Here is a 21,367-nt window from a genome sequence, read left to right on the forward strand (position 1 = left end):
GGAGTGAAGAACTCTTTACTTTCTCTTTCGCTAAGCTGAGGATTTGATGTGGATTGTTGACATGTCCTCTGTGTAGTGTTGTTGAACAGCTCTGGTTCTCCTGTGATCATGTTCTGCCCCCTGCTGGTTGATTTCTGCACTGCTCAACTCTCTGCAAGAAGTGGTGACACATAGCAACACAATTTATTATATCACTCTGTTTAATTATCTGAACAATATACATATAGGTTAAAATCAGAGAGATTAATATAGACAGAGCACAGGTTGGTGGCAAAGAGTCAAAAACCAGAAAAGAGCAGAAAGAGAAGAAAGGTCACAGGAAGTTAAGCAACCAGACGGTTTAAACTAATACTGAAGAGTCAAACCAGAAAGTGGCGGTAGAAGAAGAACAAGAACAGGAAGAAGAAGAAGAAGCTCACGTGTTTCCTTGCATTAAAGAGGAGTGGATAATAATAAACTTCTGGAGCTTGTTTTGAATTTAAAACACAGTTTGATTAAAAGTAACATCATTAAATCACACTCAGTTTTATTTGATGTTCTCTCCAAAGAGAGTTACCAGTCATATTAAAACTAGTGATCGTCCTATTGAGAAAGTCCATCATCCAGGTCTTTGTAGATGTGTCAGGATAATCCAGATTATTATTAATATTATTGTTACTGTCAACAGACGTGTTTTTGCAGATGATTTTTAATTCTCGGTTACTTTTATTTGGGCTGTTTCTTTTAGACAAACTACCAGACTCAGTGACTGCATAGTTAAACTCGACTGACCTGCAATGAAACCCTGCTCAGACTGGTTATACTTTTACCCTCTGGTGCTTTAAGCATCATCTCAGATGCTTTCACTTTCATCATCATCTGCAGAAAGGAGAAAATTAATGAACAAACAAACAAACAAAACATCTGATTTTTTTCTGCTGAATCCGACAAGATAACTATGTTTGTCCAGATATTTTGAGCTGAGAGTCAGATTAAAACAGAATTTTCCACCCATTGAAATAAATCAAGGTCACATTAGAGATTATCTTGTGGCAGCAGAGGGTGTAACCTCCAACAATGCGATTCAAATAAAGCCTCTCACACAAGTCTCTGTCTGTCATTATCAGAGTTTTACTGTCACGCAGCAGCTTTCATGGTTCTCGCTGCAGATATGTTATTCTTGGTTTTTCACACATTTCTCCTGGTTTCATTTACAGGTAAGAAATAAGAGAAGATCAAACTTTACATTGTTGATTTGTGTTGTTTATTCTCAGTTCATTTGATCCATAATGTGCTCCGACTTCTTTTCAGTCCCGTGTTACCACTGAAGCTCTAAATCGCTGATCTTTGCACTAACTTGTACATTTAGATCAGCTCACAGTGAAACCTGGAGACGATGTCGTCCTTCAGTCTCAAGCTCCCACAGAAGCTGTCATCAGACTGTTGGAGTGGATCAGACCTGACCTGAAGTCAGACGGTGATGTTTTCTTCTACCGTAACAACCACTCTCATGAAAAGGACCAACATCCATCTTATCGTGGACGAGTGAAGCTGAAAGATCCAGAGTTGAAGGACGGAGACGCTTCTGTGATTCTGAAGAACGTCACCGTCAGTGATACTGGAACATATGAGTGTTATGTTGGACATGGAGGAAAAACTGAGCTCATCAAGATCATCAACCTGACAGTTGAACCAGGTGAGATAGTGTGTGTGTGTGTGTGTGTGTGTGTGTGTGTGTGTGTGTGTGTGTGTGTGTGTGTGTGTGTGTGTGTGTGTGTGTGTGGATCAGAGTTGAAGCTGCTTCCTGGTTGTTGATGTGAGAGTGAAACATCACAGATCAGATGTTGGTGTTGATGAGACTTTGTAGAAAACAGCTGGTATGAGTGATGGGATCAAAGTGCAGTAGATAATGTCTGACAGGAGTTTGAAGAGGAAATGGATTCTGTTGTGTTCTTCACTCATCACCTACCTGACACCTGCTGACTCACTGCTGCTTCTCATCTGCAGGTACCAGTGTCGCTGCCAACACCTGGGTTGACGTAAAGACACACGAGGGTGATGGAGAAAACAAAGGAAATGTTAAACTGGGACTCGGCCTGTTTTTTCCTGTGCTTTTAGTTTCGGTTGTTTTTGTGCTTTGTCTCCTGAAGCTTAGAAAACGTGTAAAATGTTCAAAGAAGCCTTCGTATCAGTCGCCTCCGGTGCAGCATCTTTAACAAAAAATCTGATTAATACACAGTAGCACACTGTAAATTTCTTTCTGTACATAGAGTTGGTTGTTCACAAACAACAGGGTTTGTGGTTCGGTCAGCAAGAAGCTTCTCATCTGCTGAATGTTTCTATCTTGTGAATATATAAAAAATATTTTACTGGGTTTTAGAGTTTTCTCAGTTGTTTAGGTTTTAACTTAATTTCTGCAAATAATTCTCTGCATGATTTTAAGACCTCTGACAACACTGTGCAGCTTTAAGAGCATCTGAGAAGTCACACTTTTAATTTCTCTTCCTGAATTTAAATGCGAATATAATAATACACAGAATAAAAACATCTCCTGAGGAAACTGAGTAAATCAGTCTGATCTGATTGAAAAAGGTTTGTGCTTTTTAAAATGGGACTGTCAAAGTAAAAGCTTCTCTGATGTTTGTTTAACAGTGGGTTGTGGAGGGATTTTAAGACATGGTTCAATCTAGCTGAACCAGCAGGAAGGGAGCGGTAATAATAGTCCTGACGACACTGTGCAGGTTGAACTAGTCTGTTTACATATGTAGTAAAATAGAATTCAGGTCATGGTTTACAAAGGATCTCTGCACGTCTTCATGACACATTAATGAACCTGAAATGTAGTTCAGTAGACTAAGCAGCAAATTCTCACACTGGTGAAGTCTGAAATATTCTATTTAAAAAAATGTATTAATGGATGATAGTTGCTGATTGAATTTCTGTCTGTATTCGACTGCGACTCATTTTATTATCTATTTCATGTTTGAAGACACTTCAGAACAGAGAGTATGAAGTGGTCTAAATATTTGTTGAACACACCGAAACACATCGATTGGTAGAGAATAGATTCCAGGGTTGTGGGTGGATGATTTGCAGTGAGGGAGGTGGCGTATTTGAAACAACCTGTCGGTCTTTTTCACATATTAGCACTTAGGAAAGTGACCTAAACTTGGGCTTTTCTGTGCACTGGCTTGTTGTTGTCTCTGTATAACTGTATAGCAGGAGAAGAAAAGTGCCCCCTGCTGGCTGCTTCATGTCACTGCACAACTCTCCTCAGGAGGTGGTGAAACATGGAAAATGATTTTATTCATTTTTGGGAGGGAAAAGAATAAAAACGTTGAAGGACCTTCGAGAGACGGACCTGAAATGCAACAGAACAGCTGCAACGTGAAAACTGAAACACAAACTGAAAAGGAAAGCTGTATGAGATTATTGATAGACACAGGTCTAAAGTGTCAGAAGGAGTTGCTATTTGTTCCAGTAATTCCTGTGAAACACTTGTAGCCTTGGTCCAAACCATCCATCATCCAAACCACTTTTCCTTTTAAGGGTTTCAGAGGTGCTGAAGCTAAATCACAGCTGTCACTGGGTTCAGTCTGGACAGGTTGCCGGTCTGTCACAAGGTTGACGTGTAGCTCTAAAGAACCCAGATCCATTTCTATCCAGAGAGGATCCACACTGACACAGGGAGAACATGCAGACGGAAGCCAGTTGAACGAGCTGTGGATTCAAATCTGTGTCTTTGTAGCTATAAGGTGACACAGTAACAACCACTACACAACCTGGAGTCCAAACCAAAGAAAAGTGTAAAAATGAACATTAGCGCTAATGTGATTGACCCAGTTGAACTCATTTAATTTGTTTTACTTACTAACATGAACAGTTAGTAAGAAGTGTGAAGGCTCAACGAGTCTTTTCAGGTCGTCATGTTGTGTTGATGTTGTTCTGCAGCAGGAACTTGTTTCCTCCTGAGTTTGAAGCAGAACAAAAGTTAGAAACCTCTGAATGTTTGTGTTCATCTCCTGAGTTTTAACACTGAATAAAAACCAGTCAAACAGTTTGATAATGATTGTTGACATGTCCTCTGTGTAGTGATCATGTTCTGCCCCCTGCTGGTTGATTCCTGTCACTGCTCAACTCTCTGCAAGAGGTGGTGACACTCTGTTTAATTATCTTATTAATTGAAGTTACTTATATTTATAAAGTTAAGAGTCAGTTAATATCAGAGAGGAGCAGCTCTGTGTGGTGGAAGATGAATGAAAAGTGGCAGCAGATTAATATAGACAGAGAGATTAATATAGACAGAGATTAATATAGACAGAGATTAATATAGACAGAGAGATTCATATAGACATAGAGATTAATATAGACAGAGATTAATACAGAGAGATTAATATAGACAGAGAGATTACTATAAACAGAGAGATTAATATAGACAGAGAGATTAATATAGACAGAGAGATTAATATAGACAGAGAATAATACAGAGAGATTAATATAGACAGAGAGATTAATATAAACAGAGATTAATATAGACAGAGATTAATATAGACAGAGAGATTCATATAGACATAGAGATTAATATAGACAGAGATTAATACAGACAGAGAGATTCATATAGACAGAGAGATTCATATAGACAGAGATTAATATAGACAGAGAGATTAATATAGACAGAGAGATTAATATAGACAGAGAGTAATATAGACAGAGATTAATACAGAGAGATTAATATAGACAGAGATTAATACCGAGAGATTAATATAGACAGAGATTAATATAGACAGAGAGATTAATATAGACAGAGAGATTAATATAGACAGAGATTAATATAGACAGAGATTAATACAGAGAGATTAATATAGACAGAGATTAATACCGAGAGATTAATATAGACAGAGATTAATATAGACAGAGATTAATACAGAGAGATTAATATAGACAGAGATTAATATAGACAGAGATTAATACAGAGAGATGAATATAGACAGAGATTAATATAGACAGAGATTAATACCGAGAGATTAATAAAGACAGAGAGATTAATATAGACAAAGAGATTAATATAGACAGAGAGATTAATATAAACAGAGAGATTAATATAAACAGAGAGATTAATATAAACAGAGAGATTCATATAGACATAGAGATTAATATAAACAGAGAGATTCATATAGACAGAGATTAATATAAACAGAGAGATTAATATAGACAGAGATTAATACAGAGAGATTAATATAAACAGAGAGATTAATATAGACAGAGAGATTAATATAGACAGAGAGATTAATATAAACAGAGAGATTAATATAGACAGAGAGATTAATATAAACAGAGAGATTAATATAAACAGAGAACAGGTTGGTGGCAAAGAGTCAAAGTAGAAAAGAGCAGAGAGAGAAGAAAGATCACAGTCAGTGAAGTAACCAGACTGTTTAAACTAAGACTGAGGAGAAAAAACCAGGAGGTGGCGACAGAAGAATAATAAGGAGAGGAAGAAGAAGAAGATGATGAAGAAAGCAGCAGCAGCAGTATTATTAATAAACAGGAAGACTTAGAGCGCACATGTTGTTTTTGTTTATCAACGAGGATAATGCGAACTTCTGGAGCTTGTTTTGGATTTAAACTCTGTTTGGATTTAAACTCTGTTTGGATTTAAACTCTGTTTGGATTTAAACTCTGTTTGGATTTAAAACTCTGTTTGGATTTAAAACTCTGTTTGGATTTTAATCTCTGGATTAGTGTGTAACTATTTGAAGATACTGAGCGGTGGTTGTCCACAGAAAGTTGAGCTGTGTCTGTAGAAACTCCTGTTTTCTCTGGAAACTTTACAAGAAGCTGTTTTATCCTCCAAGAAATACAAACAGCGGGTGAGTAAATGTTATGTTGTCTTTATATTTGAGTGATTCTATGATCAGATAAATACATAAATATACTGAGGAAGAAACACAATTAAACACGTTGTTACTAAAAATAAAATATCATCGTCTAATGTCCTGCTGATGTGTTTTAACTAGAATGTTTCACAGACTGTAAATAAAAATATACAGTCTATTATATAAAATATATTAATATACAGTCTGTGATATAAAATAACTTTATATAAGGTCTATGTCTGTGTTATTTATCAGTAACACTGAAATGAGAGAAAATGTTTAAAGTCTCCGTCGTCACCTGTTTACTGGTTTAGTTTCTACATATGCAAATATTTATATGAATATAAAGAGCTTCTAGTTTCATTATTGGATAATGTGGTATGAATTTACAGAACCGAAAAATGTCCACCAGATTTCCGAAGTGACATCATTAAAATTACTCATTTTACATAAACTAGTGTTCGTCCCTTTTGAGAAAGTCCATCATCCAGGTCTTTGTAGATCTGTCAGAATAATCCAGATTATTATTATTATAATTACTGATAACAGACTTGTGTTGTTTTTGAAGATGATGTTTTATTCTCGGTTCCTTTTATTTAGACTGTTTATTTTAGTGCAGACAAACTACCAGACACAAACCCGTTCATCCCGAGTCTAGACTCGACTGAACGTCAATGTGATCCTGCTCAGACTGGTTGAATCCTTTTACCCCCTGGTACTTTACTCAGTAAGAAAGTAAAAGTAAAGTATCTCAGATGTTTTACTTTCACCATCATCTGGTGCGAAGAAAAGAAAATGAATAAAATCTGTCATTAAAACATCGGATTTCTTTCTGCTGAGCCGACAGAAAACTGTTTGTCCAGGTATTTGGAGCTGAAAGTCAGTTTAAAACTGAGTTCCCCACCAATTATAATACATCAAATGTCCAGTCAGAGCGTCTCTTGTGGCAGCAGAGGGTGTGATTTGAACAATCCCTCTCACATAACAGTAAGAGTCTGTCACTAACAGTGTCACTGAAGGTGATACGCTCGTCGGTGGCGCAGAGATGTTTTCTGTGGTGTTTTACTCATTTCTCCTCGTTTCCTGTTGGACTTCGACATTTGCAGGTGAGGTCTGTTTGTGTTTGTGTTTGTGTTTGTGTTTGTGTTTGTGTTTGTGTTTGTGTTTTTGTTTGTGTTTGTGTTTGTGTTTGAGTTTGTGTTTTTGTTTGTGTTTGTGTTTTTGTTTGTGTTTGTGTTTGTGTTTGTGTTTGTGTTTGAGTTTGTGTTTTTGTTTTTGTTTGTGTTTGTGTTTGTGTTTGTGTTTGTGTTTGTGTTTGTGTTTGTGTTTGTGTTTGTGTTTGAGTTTGAGTCTGACCTGGAGTTATACAATTATTTTAAACTACAGATAAACTGATATATAAGAAAAAAAACAGTGGAACAGTATGTTCTTTATTTAAATTGATGTATATAAATATGTTTTACTGTTGCTGATGGATAATAAATACAATCTCAAAATTAATTAATGAAAATGAAAATTATTAGTATTGTATACAATATGCTAATATACTGAGGGGAAAACCCAATTATACATTAGAATATCTTCATAATACATGGACTATATTTACAGGATTAGAGAGAGTGTGAGGAGAGAGGACGTTTGTTTAGATGTGAGTAACCAGGTTACTTACAGTAAACTAGAGGATATGTTTAATGTCACCATAGTTACCTGTTTACTGGTTTTGTTTCTACAGATGAAAACATAAAGAGCTTCTAGTTTCATTATTGACTCATTTACAATAAGAAAATAAAAAATGTTTTTCCCAGTGTCATCATTTAAATTACCCAATGTATTTCATGTACTCTCCAGAAACTTTTCAGTTACCAGTGATATTTAAACTAGTGATCGTCCCGTCTGAGAATCTTAAACTAGAGAACTTCTTATTAAATTATAACAAATATTACAAATTAAGAAAAAAATGTTTTTGGCATTTAATTTCCAGAAGTCATGGGATTTGATCAGATGCAGATTTGTGAAACTAGTCATGCTGTTCTTGTCATACAGTTGAGGCTTTCTCCTTCTAAACAGACTTCAGTTGTTCAGTCTCCCTCTGGTTGTTTTGCTGCAGACGTCTAACATTTAACTTGCTCAGTGTTGGGTCTCAGCTGTGGATCTTAGATTTTATTGTATGTATCAGCACTGAACAGGCTGAGCTTGCGCCTGACTGTGCTGCATCAATGAATAAAACCAGTGTGTAGGCAGCTGACGGGATTTTTCTGTGCAACGAAGAGAAAGTCACAACCATGGTTGATTAATTACAAGAACAGATGACATTGGGGCTGAGATACACTAACAGTGGATTAAGATGACTGGTCGACTAATGAGACTAATACGTTTGACGTGTATGATTCAAGTGAAGAACATGACCGATGTCTAACCCCATCAGTGAAGCACAGAGGTGGAAACATGATCTGAGGGCACTTTAACCATAGGAATAAATAATTAAGTAAATGATCTGTATCGTCCGTCAGCATGAAAACCAATCCATGCTGAGGAGACAAACCAATTCCTTCTCAAAGTTCATTTGACCATTTTGCACTCGGACTTCTGAGCACATTAAAAATTAATTGCTAAACTTTTTTGTTGTTGTTTTGTGATTGATTTACAACAGTTTGACTGAATAAAACCAACAAAGCATGATAAGAACACATGCTGTAAGATACTGAATACACACTGTTGTGGTTTCCGTTATGGATCCACATCACTGAACTTTAACATTTTTCTTTCTCTCTGTGTTTAGATCAGCTCACAGTGAAACCTGGAGACGATGTCGTCCTTCAGTCTCAAGCTCCCACAGAAGCTGTCATCAGACTGTTGGAGTGGATCAGACCTGACCTGAAGTCAGACGGTGATGTTTTCTTCTACCGTAACGATCGCTCTTATGAAAAGTACCAACATCCATCTTATCGAGCTCGAGTGGAGCTGAAAGATCCAGAGATGAAGAACGGAGACGCTTCTGTGATTCTGAAGAACGTCACCGTCAATGATACTGGAACATACGAGTGTCGAATCATCAGCAGCATCACAATAAACGAGAGAACCAGCTCTGAACTCAGATACATCGTGAAGTTGGCAGTTTCAGACTCAGGTGAGTTAGTGTGTGTGTGTGTGTGTGTGTGTGTGTGTGTGTGTGTGTGTGTGTGTGGGGATCAGAGTTGAAGCTGCTTCCTGGTTGTTGATGTGAGAGTGAAACATCACAGATCAGATGTTGGTGTTGATGAGACTTTGTAGAAAACAGCTGGTATGAGTGATGGGATCAAAGTGCAGTAGATAATGTCTGACAGGAGTTTGAAGAGGAAATGGATTCTGTTGTGTTCTTCACTCATCACCTACCTGACACCTGCTGACTCACTGCTGACTCTCATCTACAGGTCACGCAGCTGGAGGAGACGAGGATGGAGAAAAGAAGGACGTAGCTGTGGTTCTGTCAGTTTCTGTGCTTCTGGTTGTTGTTGTTGTTGTTGTTGTCGTTAGTTTTCTGATCTTTAAAAAGAAACATCTGAAGCAGACTAAATATAAACCTGCTTCTGAAAGAGACGGTGAACATCAGGACGCCTGAAATCACTTTAACCAAACAGGAAATCATCGCTTCTCGTCAACACTGGAGTTTGTTTCTACTGAGGCGTCACTGTGACGCAGCAGCAGCAGAGTTAAGCGTCTTAGTATCTTTTCCAAGCTTCTCTGCTTCTACTCAGGTCAGATGTGAAGTGAGGTATCTTAAAGAGACAGTAGAGATCGTTATTGATGTTTAATCTTTCAGAGCTTCTTTGTCTGATTGAAAGTTGAAATGTGATGTGATTTTGTAATTTTGCACAGACGTGATGTTGTAAGGTTTTATGCTTTTGTGTTGCACTTTCTGTCACTTATATAAGTTTTTTTAAATCAAAAATTAATGTTATATTTACATTTTTATATATTACTTTTTAAACACAACTTCTGCTCAGAGGTTCTTTCTTCTCTTTCACTATCATTTTAACTCCCTGTGAGAAGTTGACACTAAAAGATTTACAGTTGAACCATATATCAGACTTACATCTGATCAGAAAAATAATCTGATTCTTCATATATCTGTGGAAAAATTTGATTTGAGTTATTTGGTCAGAAAAATTTGAACATGAATTCTCTGTATTTCTGTTTGAGGTGTGACGACAGTCAGAATGAAAGTGATGGTTGTAAAACTGCTAAACAAGTGAAGTCATGTTATTTCAGGTGAATTCCTGTTTAGGGAAGCTTACAGAGGATCATGGAATCAATCAAAGACAGATTTTTATCATGCAGAAACAAAATGTAGTTCAGTGCGATGACTACTTTCAGTTTTCAGTATTGTTGCATTATTTTCCTTGTTTTCTCCACAAAATGGTAAAAAGTATAATTTTTCAGAGCCCAAAGCAACACATGTAGACTTCAGTTGTTTGTCCAAAACCCAAACATGTTCACGTTCTCATATGATAAAAGAAAGCAGCAAATCATCACATTCATGAGCCCTGAAACAGTAAAAAAAAAGATACTGTTTCTCTTTTTTTTCGTGAATCTTGAAGAGTTCGGATAATGACAACTACATTTTTTTCTTCTCTGCTCAAAGGAACATTTTAAAGTCAGACATAAACGTTGATGCTCGAATGTGTGTTTATCTGTTCAGCCTGAGGAAACGAACTCCTTGGTTACCATCTGGAGTGAGGATCTAATGAGCATCACGGGGGATTTTCCACCCATCTGTTGCAACAAGATAATCACTTTAGGGAAACAATACTCACCTGGTCAAAGTCCCTTTGTCTCCATGGAAAAAAGCAGAGACCAGCAGCATGTGCATCATCACCCTTTAAAGAGCCAGACCATAATGCAGTCTGGAAACAGGCTGATGGTGAACAGCTGTTAGAGGAAGGAAGAAATGCATTACAGTCATAATGGACCATATATAAATCGATCCTGCAGGATAGGAAAGCTTTAGTTGTACATTTCTGTTCTGAGGTGCAGTGATGATGAATCTGTATTCGTGTTTGAGACACAGACTCGTCTGTCAGAGGACATAACAACCACATCTACTTTCTGATCCCTCTTCATGCTGAGCATTTTGCATCGTGTTTGATTATCAAATGATGTGTTGGTGTCTCTGCTTCACTCTGAACAGAAAAGTCTTTGTTCAATGTCGTCAGAAAGGTGAAAGGGAAGTTGTCCCATCTTCAAAATTCTGCTGAGTAACCACATGTACATTTTAACTTCTTCAGCTTTTTTCCTGATGGTCAGAGTTAATCTCAGACCAGGTTGAATGTCCACAGATAAGGTTTTGCTGAGTCCTGAGATACACACTAGTTTCCTTTGTATCTTTCCACAACTTTAACAAAACAGAACAAGAAACCCTGACCTTAGTTTCCTGCAGTGAAGTGTGGGAAAGGGTCCATTTAGGGAGTATTTCTTTAGCCCTGATGTTTGTGACTAACAAGAGCAGCTGTGGGAAGTTTCCATTTGAGTCCCAAAATCACCAAGAAGATTAAAAAAACTTTAATAATCCCAGAGGGATTGAATCTCTAAAGTCCCTTCTTGTTCTTGGTGAGTGTGTGACTCAAACTGACTAACTTAGTAGAAACAGTGAAATCAAGAATCAAGAAATGTTTTAACATAAAATGATCTGAAACCCACAAGCAGGTTTTTATTTACTTCCTGTGCAGTGACCACAGATAAGATTCTGCAGCTGCTGCAGCAGAGTAACAGCCTCATTTCCAGCGAATCCAACCACGGAACCCATCTGTGCATCAAATCATCTGTGGTGACGGTGTTAACCACTACACCATCGTGCTGCTGTAGCTCAAACTGAATGAAAACGTAAAACAAATGAAGATTATTGTACATTTGATTGGTCCAGATGAACACATTTGATTATATTAACAAGTATAGTCTATAGGAGTTGTTCTGCTCCATGGTTAATGATACTGGGAGTTTTCTTTTAGGTCACATAAGAGTTTGAAAACTTCCCCTCAGTATGAACTGGATCGGATCTTGTTCCAACCTACTGAACAGGGCGGGAAGAGACAGGGTTCCTGACTCTTGAGAGCAGAAACATTTAAAAAATGTAGAAACTGTGTTTTAACTGAAAGCAGATTTAGTTTAAGCGGCATCGTGTCAACATTCAGAAAGTTGGACTCACATATATTTTGTCTTTCAGTCTTTTCAGGTTGTTATGTTGATGTTTTTCTGCAGCAGGATCTTGTTCCCTCCTGAGTGTTAAACACTGATTAAAACCAGTCAAACTGATGATTGTTATCACATCCTCTGTGTCGTGTTGTTGAACAGCCCTGGTTTTAGTTTTAGCTGTGGTTGAAACACAGTGATTCAGAATCACCCACACACAGCCAGAACCAGAGGCTGCATGAAGAGATCTTAGCTTTTCACTTAGTTTTTCTCATTTTTAATGCGAAATAAAACGTTTTAAAATCCAGCCAGACATGTTGAAATCAGATCTGAGCTGGTGTCTCAGTCTGTTAATAGACTGATGATGGTCGGATGTCACACTGTCGAGCATACAGAAAAAATCTGGGCTGTTTTCATATGGTGAGCATTTTGAAATATGTTCACATTAAGAGTTGGAGCTACAGCGTTGTTCACAGTGGACACTGAACTTCACAACAGTATATGAATGGGACTAAAACTGTTTTCTAGTTCTGTCTGGGTTTTCTTTTCGGTTTCTGTTTAGGTGAAAGTGAAACCTGGAGTCAAGGTCGTCCTTTAGTGCCGGATCCCAGAGAAGCTATTATTGGACTGTTGGAGTGGATCAGACCTGACCTGATGTCAGATTATATGTTCTTCTACCGTAACGACCGCCCTCATGAACACTACCAACAAGCATTTCGTGGTCGGATGGAGCTGAAAGGTCCAGAGATGAGGGACAGAGACGTGTCTGTGATTCTGAAGAACATAGAGTTTTGTGTTAGAAATTGATTCTGTTGTGTTCTTCACTCATCAGAAGTAGAAAGAAGCAGGTGAACAACAGCAGGTGTAAAATGTCTGAGGTGGATCCCAGTTCTTAAATCTTAATCGATCGTTCCTCGACCTCCACTCACTCCAGATGTTGTCCTGCTCCTCCATGTTGAAGGACGTCTCATGTCTTTAAAACCCCTCGGTTCCTCTCCACATACTGAATCTTTCCATTTACAGTGGCAATAAAAAGTATGTGAACCCTTTGTGATTACGTGGAGTTTTATGTAATTTGTCATAAAATGTGCTCTGAACAATAAAAAAACACAGTCTGCTGAAAATAATAGTACACAAACATTATATGTTTTCATCTTTTCATTGAGCATAACAGGTAAACATTCACAGTGCACGGTGGAAAAAGTATGTGAACCCCTAGCCTAATGACTTCTCAAAGAGCTAATTGGAGCCAGGAGTGAGCCAACCTTGAGTCCAATTAGTGTGATGATATTGGATGTGTTGCTGAAAGCTGTCCTGTCTCTCTCCTTTCTCCTCTATCCATTCTAATTCTACCATTGCATGTCATTAACTTTGTGTCTTCTCTCTCCTGTAGTTGTGTTTCCTCCTCTCTGTCTCCCTCTCTCTGTACTTTTCTGCAGGTATCCTCGGCCTGGAGCTGTACATCTCCAGAATCCAGTTGACCTGTCCAATGTTTTTGCTGCTTGTTGTTGTCTTTATTGCCTGCTGTTCTTTTCTCTCTTCTCTTTCCACTCACCCCAACCGGTCGAGGCAGATTGCTGCCCACTATGAGCCTGGTTCTGCTGGAGAACAAAAAAAGGAAGTTTTTCCTCTCCACTGTTGCCTAAAGCTTGCTCAAATGGGATTGTTGGGTTTTCTGTATAATTTTTTGTATAATTATTCTCTGTATGGTCTTAAACCTTAAACACTGTAAAGTGCCTTGAGATAACTTCTGTTGTGAATTGGTGCTATACAAATAAAACTGAATTGAATTGAATTTGAAAGCTTTTTAAAAATCTTTGGTACAGAGTGAATGAAAGTTTAAAAATCTTGTTGCAAACAGTTAAAATGTTTTTAAGCTATGTTCTTGCTTGTTCCTGAGTTTACTGATCCGTGTTTTGGTGTGAAGAACTGTTATAAGTTACAAGTTCCATCAGGAGAACTGTGAGTGATCTGAGATGAAGATGAAACGGTCAAATGTGGGATGAAGGTTGTGGAGAAAGAGGAAGAGAAGCAAACATCATGAGTCCAAAGTAACTAACAGGTTAACAAGTTCAGCTTCAAGAGAAGCTTCGCCTTAAACCATGTGGACAATTGTTTGGTCCCAGACACTGTAGGATCTCCAGCTTCACTTTGATCTCCTGTTTTCTTATTACTCTGTGTTCAGCTTCATCTAATGGGGAGTTTTGTGTCTGTGTGTCCAGTCTGATGCATATTTAGTCATTTGACAGACGCTTTCAGGAAGGTCCTGTCAGAGAGGAGAGACAATAGTTTAGTTTCTGTAAGACCATTAGAAATAAAACAGTTACAAAAGTCAATAAGACAGGTTTAAACAGTGTGAAAAGAGTAACTGAGTTACACTGTTTAAAGTAAGTCAGTACACAGACAGATAGCCAATACTAATTACTGGCTAATTAATAGTTGCCTAACTGGGGGTATAATTAATAAGGACAATGCATTACTCAGCTGGTGATGTATTAGTTAACATTACATGACACCCAGAGACTGTATCACTGTGAATAAATAGAAAAAAAAAAGAATAAATATAATTTGTATTGTAGTAATTATTAGTATTACTGTACATTCAATAAGCATCTAAACCCAAAAATAACCCAAAACAGGAACATCTGATGTTACAGCAGCTTATTCCTCACCTATACATGTGGATATTTAGCTACAATATATAAAAAAACAAATATTCCCGTTTTAAACTCACTCTCTACCAGCAAACACAGCCCTCTCCAGCTCAACAGCTGACTGTTGTTTCAACCTTTGACCTCTGAGGACCGTATCACTGTGTTGAACAGTCAGACTGCGCCCTCTGCTGTTCAAAGTGAACATCTCCAGTAAAACTGTCACAGTGACTTCATCCTATTTACATTTTTCCACCTGGTTAAGAATGTAAGAGTGAATTTGCTCATTTGATGCAGTTCTACTGTAATAATAAGTGATTACAGTATGTTAAGTATTAGGATAGCTGTTAGCAGCTGGAATAAACAGGAGGTTTATTTTCACCCATACATTAACAAACATAACTTAAAAACAAAACAAAACTAAACTAAACTAAATGGCAGCAGCCGTTGCAGCCTCCCCTCGTGAAATGAGCTAGCCGCCATTTTATACTGAGGGCTGCCCACCCTACATCTTCCTAGATTATTCATTAAATTATCTTCAATCTGTGTCAGTGTATTCTTTGACTGTCGAACATGAATTATCTCAGTAAGTAAATAAATCAGACAAAGTGATAATGAAGAGGACCGTCATTACATAGAGCAACTAACATTAGTAAATACATGATGTACTCTCTTTGTAAGTACTTTGTAGTACTTTATATAAGATTTTATGAAGAGTTGATTTTAAAACCTGAGCTTGGACTGTGTTCAAATCAGCTGGTTTGTTACAACCTGACACATGAACTGAGATGAGATGAAAGTTTCTTCAACATGTCAGATTATAGGTCATCATGTCCCAGCTCTGTTAGTGCTCATAACAAAGAGCTGAAAAGTAGATTTAACATCTCTAATATTAAAGTATCCATTCTCTAGGAACCAGCTGCAGTCTTAATAATTTTAATACCATCATACCTGACATTGTCGGGCGGCAGTAGCTCAGGTGGTAGAGCAGTCGCCTACAAACCCCAGGGTGAGTGGTTCAGTTCCTGGTTCCTCCTGGCTACTTGCTGATGTGGCCTTGTAAATGACACTGAAACCCCTTAGTGTAGCTCTGGCAGCTGTCCACCCACAATTTTCCCAAGGGGATCAATGAAGTATTCATTATTATTATTATTATTATTATTATCACAATGAACAAACTGACTGGACTAGACGTCACTCACTCACCTGTTCCTGGATCAAAGACTTCCTGTCTGTTAAACTTGGTCCTCGCCTCTCCTCCACCTGGACCCTCAGCACCGGCTCTTCAGGGTACAGCTTAGTCTGTGTTATTTTGAATTTACCAATGAACAGCTCATGTTACATGTATGTTCTTGTATAAATGTGTTAAACGCCAAAGTGAAGCTTGACAAATGTTGTTATATCTTCTTTTCAATGTAAACTAAGCTGTTCTAAGTCCAATTCAGAAACTAATAATCAAAATACTCTAGCGACCCAGAGGTGAAGCACATTGTTCTTTTGGTGTTTGATACTGCTGTTCCAGTTTCTGCTGTTATATTTTGTGTGCTTCTCTTTATTGGTGCTTTTATTTTGTAGTGTACATAGTTGAGTGACGTTAGGTGTACGTCCAGGGCAGAGGGAATAGGGGACCCTGGAGAAACAGGCGGGAGATTCAGTGATTCTGGGGTGACTGAGTACTGAAATGAGACCTGCTGTCACCTACTGTTGTTTTACTATAATATGAGTTGTTCACTCAGAGGCTCGTCACAATACTATACTAAGTTGAAAAGTCACAGGTTAGAGGTCACTCCTCCATGTCTAGAATCAAACAAACTAAAGACAAACAAATAAATTGAGCGTCTCAGACTGAAGATAAGGTTTACCCCGAACCACACCACCACCCACAGTATCTTAGTGTCAGTCTGTACGACGTCATCTCTGTCATCACACTGAAATATCTAGATTACACATTCTAGATCATCTGCGACAGAATTGAAACTTTAAGAAATAAAACTTGTAGCTCTGTTGTTTTGTTCTTGATGCTTGTTACAGACACAGTCCGGAGGTGATTTCATAAAATGTCAGATTTAACAAAAGGTGGATATTTATGTGCAGATTAATTTTAGAGATATAAATCTATAAATATACTTTTGGATTGAATTTACATACGTTTAATTAATATTTATTTATCCACAGAGAACAAAGCTTAAAAACATTAACATTGTCTGCAACAGTATTTTCAAGCTTTTATTCACATTGTACTAAAGATTTTGAAAACCTTTTCAAATCTATCCAATCTAAATGAAAACAACAAAGAGAAAATATTCAAGAAGCACAGACAGCTGACAGACAGTTTGGTCATTTATTAATAACATTTAAAAAATAGTTCTCAGAACTGATGGATGAAGGTGAAATGTGAACTTAAAGTCCAGTTGTTACTGAACAGAAACTTGTTTCACCTTTAAACAAACAATATTTATGAACAAAGATCAACAAGCTACTGTTAGTAATAAATAATTTATTTAAGAAGAAAACATGTGTTAAGTTAAGACATAAGCGTAGTTAATAAAATATGTATAAAAAACTTTTTATGAAGTAATAAAGAGCTTTAGACACCACAGAAGCACAAAAGTGACAAAATGTTTCTTTAAAAAAACTCCACATTACAAACCCACAAGTTAAAATATAAAACATTCAGCATCAGTCATCAACTTAATCAATGTTCACAGTTATTGCTCATTATGTTTTACTACTAAAACTACAGTTTGTTACAGGATAATGAATCTAGTTTGGGGTTTAATTAAACTACATCCATGACCTTTTCATGTCTCTTATAAGACAAACAGACTAGTTGTTGGTAACATCCCACTTCTCTAAACTGCGTCCACGTCTCCGTCACTTGTCTCTTATTCCCTCCACTAAAGATACTTGGAAAGATTCTGTATGTGGACCCAAAGGAACTGATAAGAAAACTGACTTTAACTTTGAGGAGAGAGGAACCGAGGGGTTTTAGAGACATGAGACGTCCTTCAAGATGGAGGAGCAGGACAACTTCTGGAGCGAGTGGAGGTTGAGTTGTTCACCTGCTTCTTCAGGAGGAGGCTGCTACAAAATCAGCTTATGACGTTTTTTATAGATGATAAAACCAATAAAACTGAAAAACAGAACAGCAACTGATAAACCAGCTACCAGTCCAACATGTCCATTCTTGTCTCCCCCATTCTTGTATCCTCCATCCTTGTCTCCTCCATCCTCCCTGTTGTTTCCTGCAGATGAGAAGCAGCAGTGAGTCAGCAGGTGTCAGGTAGGTGATGAGTGAAGAACACAACAGAATCCATTTCCTCTTCAAACTCCTGTCAGACATTATCTACTGCACTTTGATCCCATCACTCATACCAGCTGTTTTCTACAAAGTCTCATCAACACCAACATCTGATCTGTGATGTTTCACTCTCACATCAACAACCAGGAAGCAGCTTCAACTCTGATCCACACACACACACACACACACACACACACACACACACACACACACACACACGCACAAGCTCACCTGGTTCAACAACTGTCATGTTGATGGTGTTGATGACCTTTCGGGAGCTTCCTGTGATTCCAACATGGCACTCGTATCTTCCAGTATCATTGATGTTAATGTTCTTCAGAACCACAGAAACGTCTCCATCCTTCATCTTTTTATCTTTCAGCTCTACTCGACCATGAAATAATGGATGTTGGGAGTCTCCATGAATGTGGCCGTCACGGTAGAAGAAAACATAACCAACTGACTTCAGGTCAGGTCTGATCCACTCCAACAGTCTGATGGCAGCTTCTCCAGGATCTCGACACTGAAGAGTGACATCGTCTCCAGATTTTACTTTCATACAGTCTAAAGAAAAACCACAAGAAAAAAAACTAATTATAGAACAAAATCAGTAAAAAAAAAACAGATCTTTAGGAAACATTTTGACATATTAAGTCATAACGATGCACAAATGTCAATTTTACATATTTAAAATAATGAAACTGATTAAATCAAATGTTTGTCTGGATCAACACTCAGCTTTATGTGAGTTATGGCTTCCTGGTCTCTGCTCTGATGAAACAGCCTCAATCAGTAAAAATTAGTTTGATCCTCACAGGGACCATCATCACTCAGACTGTTTCTATCCACTTCATTAAGTCAAATCTGTTCCTTCCAGCTAAATCTAAACTCTTATGTAATGTTGCTGGTTTCAATCATCAATCATTCAGACACGTCAACATTTTATCTGCTCAAATATGACAAAATCTCTCTGTGTCTATGTTGTTGTCACAGTAGTTGATAGAAAGCGATTAATAGGTTTAAATAAAAATGCAAAACAGATATAAGCACTAATGGGAACTGAAAATTGTTTAAGTATCTTAATCAATCTACAGACAGGAGGAATCACAGGTGAACTATCAATAAACTAACAGGCCCAGCAGCACAAACAACAACAAACAGAAACTGTCTGTGATAGACAGAGTGATGCACCCACCACCCACTCCATCCTTCCTGTCACACCTGACAGCAACGTAATGAAAATCTAAACAAGGTTTTAAACACTTCACTTCACATTTACAATACTCTTGTTCATTCCAACATCTCGCACAGCCCCTTTTCCCTTTACACACCTTTGCAGTATATCCTAACTCTTGACAGTTTAAACACCTCAGTGGCTCCCTCACATTGTATTTCATAAACCCTTTGGTAGTTCCTCTCCTTCAAACTCAATTATGACCAATTCTGTTTTTCTCTTCTCATTCCTCCTGTGATCCTCTTTCCACCTTTAACACCACTGTTCCTCTCTCTAAGATTGGTAAACAAGTCTTTCATGCTAACACTGAGGGGGACTCCACTAATCACCTCATCACACCCTTTCTTCCAACATGTCCAACATGTCTCCTTTCTCCCACTTTCATCAGTCTTAAAACCTCAACTTTTCCCACACAGTCCAACCTCCTTGCCCTTTCAACCTGCACCTCTGTATTACACCCAATCAACAAATTCCCATCACCCAGCACTCTGTTTGTATGATTTTAGTCAATTTCATAGGATCCATTTTCTTTCCACCCTCCTCTCCCTCAGACCTCACTTCAGCATTTAGCAGCTGTCCTTCTGTCCAACTTCCCTCTTCTTTCCCTTCACTCGTCTCACTACTACAACCATTTCTTTTTTTCTTTTAGTTGCACTCCACCTCCCCTTCACTCCTGTACCTTTCCCCTTCGCTAAGCTCCAAACTATAAACGCTCTCATCCCCTGACTCAAACTCAGCTGTAGTACTGATAGGAATACTAGTAAACCTCCTGACTGAAGCTGTGACCACATGTCAGCTGCAGCAGGAGGCTGCAGAGACCAGAGCTCTGAATGGACTGAGAGGAGGAAATACCATGAGAGGTTTAACAGACTGGACACTAGGTGTCGCTGCTGTCCTCCACTGTTCAGCTGTAGACTTCACCACATTACTACATTAATATCTGTACAGTTTGGTTTTATGTAGAAAAGCTTTTGCTTATTTCTACTGACTTTAGTGAGTAATCAGCTGCTTCTTTAGCTGATATTTCTTCTTCTTTCTTCACGGTGAATTAATATAATAATAATAATAATAATAATAATAATAATAATAATAATAATAATAATAATAATAATAATAATAATAATAATAATAATAATAATACAGCTAACTCAAATTCATACACACAAAAAACACTATCCTTCATTTGCGTAAGTGTGGAGGATGATGATAAAGAGAATAAGAGGACAGACACCGACACCATGCTCGCTACGGACGCTCTTTGCTTAAGGAACAAACGATGTGTTCAGTGTCCGCTTGGACATTCAACAACTAAGTGAACACTCCTGTGCGCATTTCATTTAACCCTTACATACTTACATTCAAATTTGACCCGTTTTTACATTTGACAGCAATAAAAATACCCCACACTTATTAGACGTTGAACTTACTATTTTAGACGAAGCCATTCTTACCGTTTTCTACCATCTTCCATCTCATCCAGTGTCAAATTACTCAAAGTTAACATCTGACAGTTTGGAGCCATCGTTATCCAGCTCTAATTCTTATTCTGGGTGGAAATGTGCGCAAAAAGCAAAACGCTACTTCTTCTACAACGAGGCAGAAGACGGAAACTCCTCCTTCCTGCAAAATCCTGTGACGCCCCCAGAAAGAGTCAGTGCAACGTAACGAGTCTCACCTGAGTGGCTTTCAATTAATTTCCAGTCTAAAAGTTTTTTTCCTGTTTCATTATTTCTCCTGATCATCTCCAACTCAGTTATAAGAAAATTAATACATCAAATATGATACAAAAATGAAATGTGCAGTCAGAGGGTGGAGTTAAATAACAACACCACCCTCTCTACAACAGCTAAGTCAATGACTGGTGAAACGTTAGTCACAGATATGTTAAATGGGAGGTGCTCGGTTGAAACAGTTTGTTCTATAATCAGTTACTACAGCAGATGTCAGTATTAAGTGTAGAATAAGTTTCCTCTGGTGGACAATGTTAGTGTGACAGCCTTTTAGTTATTTTTTTCTATATGATCGGTGCAGAGACTGAATATTGAAAAGGAAAATGTACTGTAACACTGAATCTGCTCATATGATCCAGTAATACTGTTAAATAAGTGATTCATAGTAGTAAAAAACGTGATTTCACGTTTTTCCATTTAAGTATCTTTGT

At 37.7% G+C, this 21,367-nt stretch overlaps 2 protein-coding genes across 4 annotated transcripts; one reads left to right on the forward strand and one right to left on the reverse strand.

The window, feature by feature from the left end:
• The first annotated feature begins 1,103 nt into the window (after positions 1 to 1,103).
• Positions 1,104 to 10,897, forward strand: LOC113168463 (butyrophilin-like protein 1). Of its 2 annotated transcripts, none has more exons than XM_026369478.2 (3): positions 1,104 to 1,196; positions 8,635 to 8,982; positions 9,266 to 10,897. In XM_026369478.2, the coding sequence occupies exons 1-3, from the start codon at positions 1,133 to 1,135 to the stop codon at positions 9,451 to 9,453; spliced, it is 600 nt and encodes a 199-aa protein (XP_026225263.1). In that variant the 5' UTR covers positions 1,104 to 1,132; the 3' UTR covers positions 9,454 to 10,897. The 2 variants fall into 2 exon arrangements, with proteins under 2 accessions (XP_026225263.1, XP_026225264.1); XM_026369479.2 differs by lacking the exon at positions 1,104 to 1,196 and adding an exon at positions 6,861 to 6,961.
• Positions 10,898 to 17,312: 6,415 nt separating this feature from the next.
• LOC113168117 (V-set domain-containing T-cell activation inhibitor 1-like) lies at positions 17,313 to 21,044 on the reverse strand. Of its 2 annotated transcripts, none has more exons than XM_026369124.2 (3): positions 20,658 to 21,044; positions 18,204 to 18,536; positions 17,313 to 17,916 (listed from the first exon to the last, which is right to left on the reverse strand). In XM_026369124.2, the coding sequence occupies exons 1-3, from the start codon at positions 20,680 to 20,682 to the stop codon at positions 17,756 to 17,758; spliced, it is 519 nt and encodes a 172-aa protein (XP_026224909.1). In that variant the 5' UTR covers positions 20,683 to 21,044; the 3' UTR covers positions 17,313 to 17,755. The 2 variants fall into 2 exon arrangements, with proteins under 2 accessions (XP_026224909.1, XP_026224910.1); XM_026369125.2 differs by having other exon boundaries at positions 20,634 to 21,044.
• Positions 21,045 to 21,367: the final 323 nt, after the last annotated feature.

The sequence above is a fragment of the Anabas testudineus genome, chromosome 18, assembly GCF_900324465.2.
Source record: "Anabas testudineus chromosome 18, fAnaTes1.2, whole genome shotgun sequence".
In the NCBI taxonomy this organism is placed as follows: domain Eukaryota; kingdom Metazoa; phylum Chordata; class Actinopteri; order Anabantiformes; family Anabantidae; genus Anabas; species Anabas testudineus.

Bases quoted from the DNA above. Each gene is read 5' to 3' on its own strand.
- LOC113168463 (XM_026369478.2), top strand. From the start codon at position 1,133: ATGGTTCTCGCTGCAGATATGTTATTCTTGGTTTTTCACACATTTCTC. The intron at 1,197-8,634 runs GTAAGAAATAAG...CTCTGTGTTTAG, and splicing joins TCTCCTGGTTTCATTTACAG to ATCAGCTCACAGTGAAACCT. The intron at 8,983-9,265 runs GTGAGTTAGTGT...TCTCATCTACAG, and splicing joins GTTGGCAGTTTCAGACTCAG to GTCACGCAGCTGGAGGAGAC.
- LOC113168117 (XM_026369124.2), bottom strand. From the start codon at position 20,682: ATGAGATGGAAGATGGTAGAAAACG. The intron at 18,537-20,657 runs GTAAGAATGGCT...GTTTTTCTTTAG, and splicing joins ATGGAAGATGGTAGAAAACG to ACTGTATGAAAGTAAAATCT. The intron at 17,917-18,203 runs GTGAGCTTGTGC...TCTCATCTGCAG, and splicing joins CATGACAGTTGTTGAACCAG to GAAACAACAGGGAGGATGGA.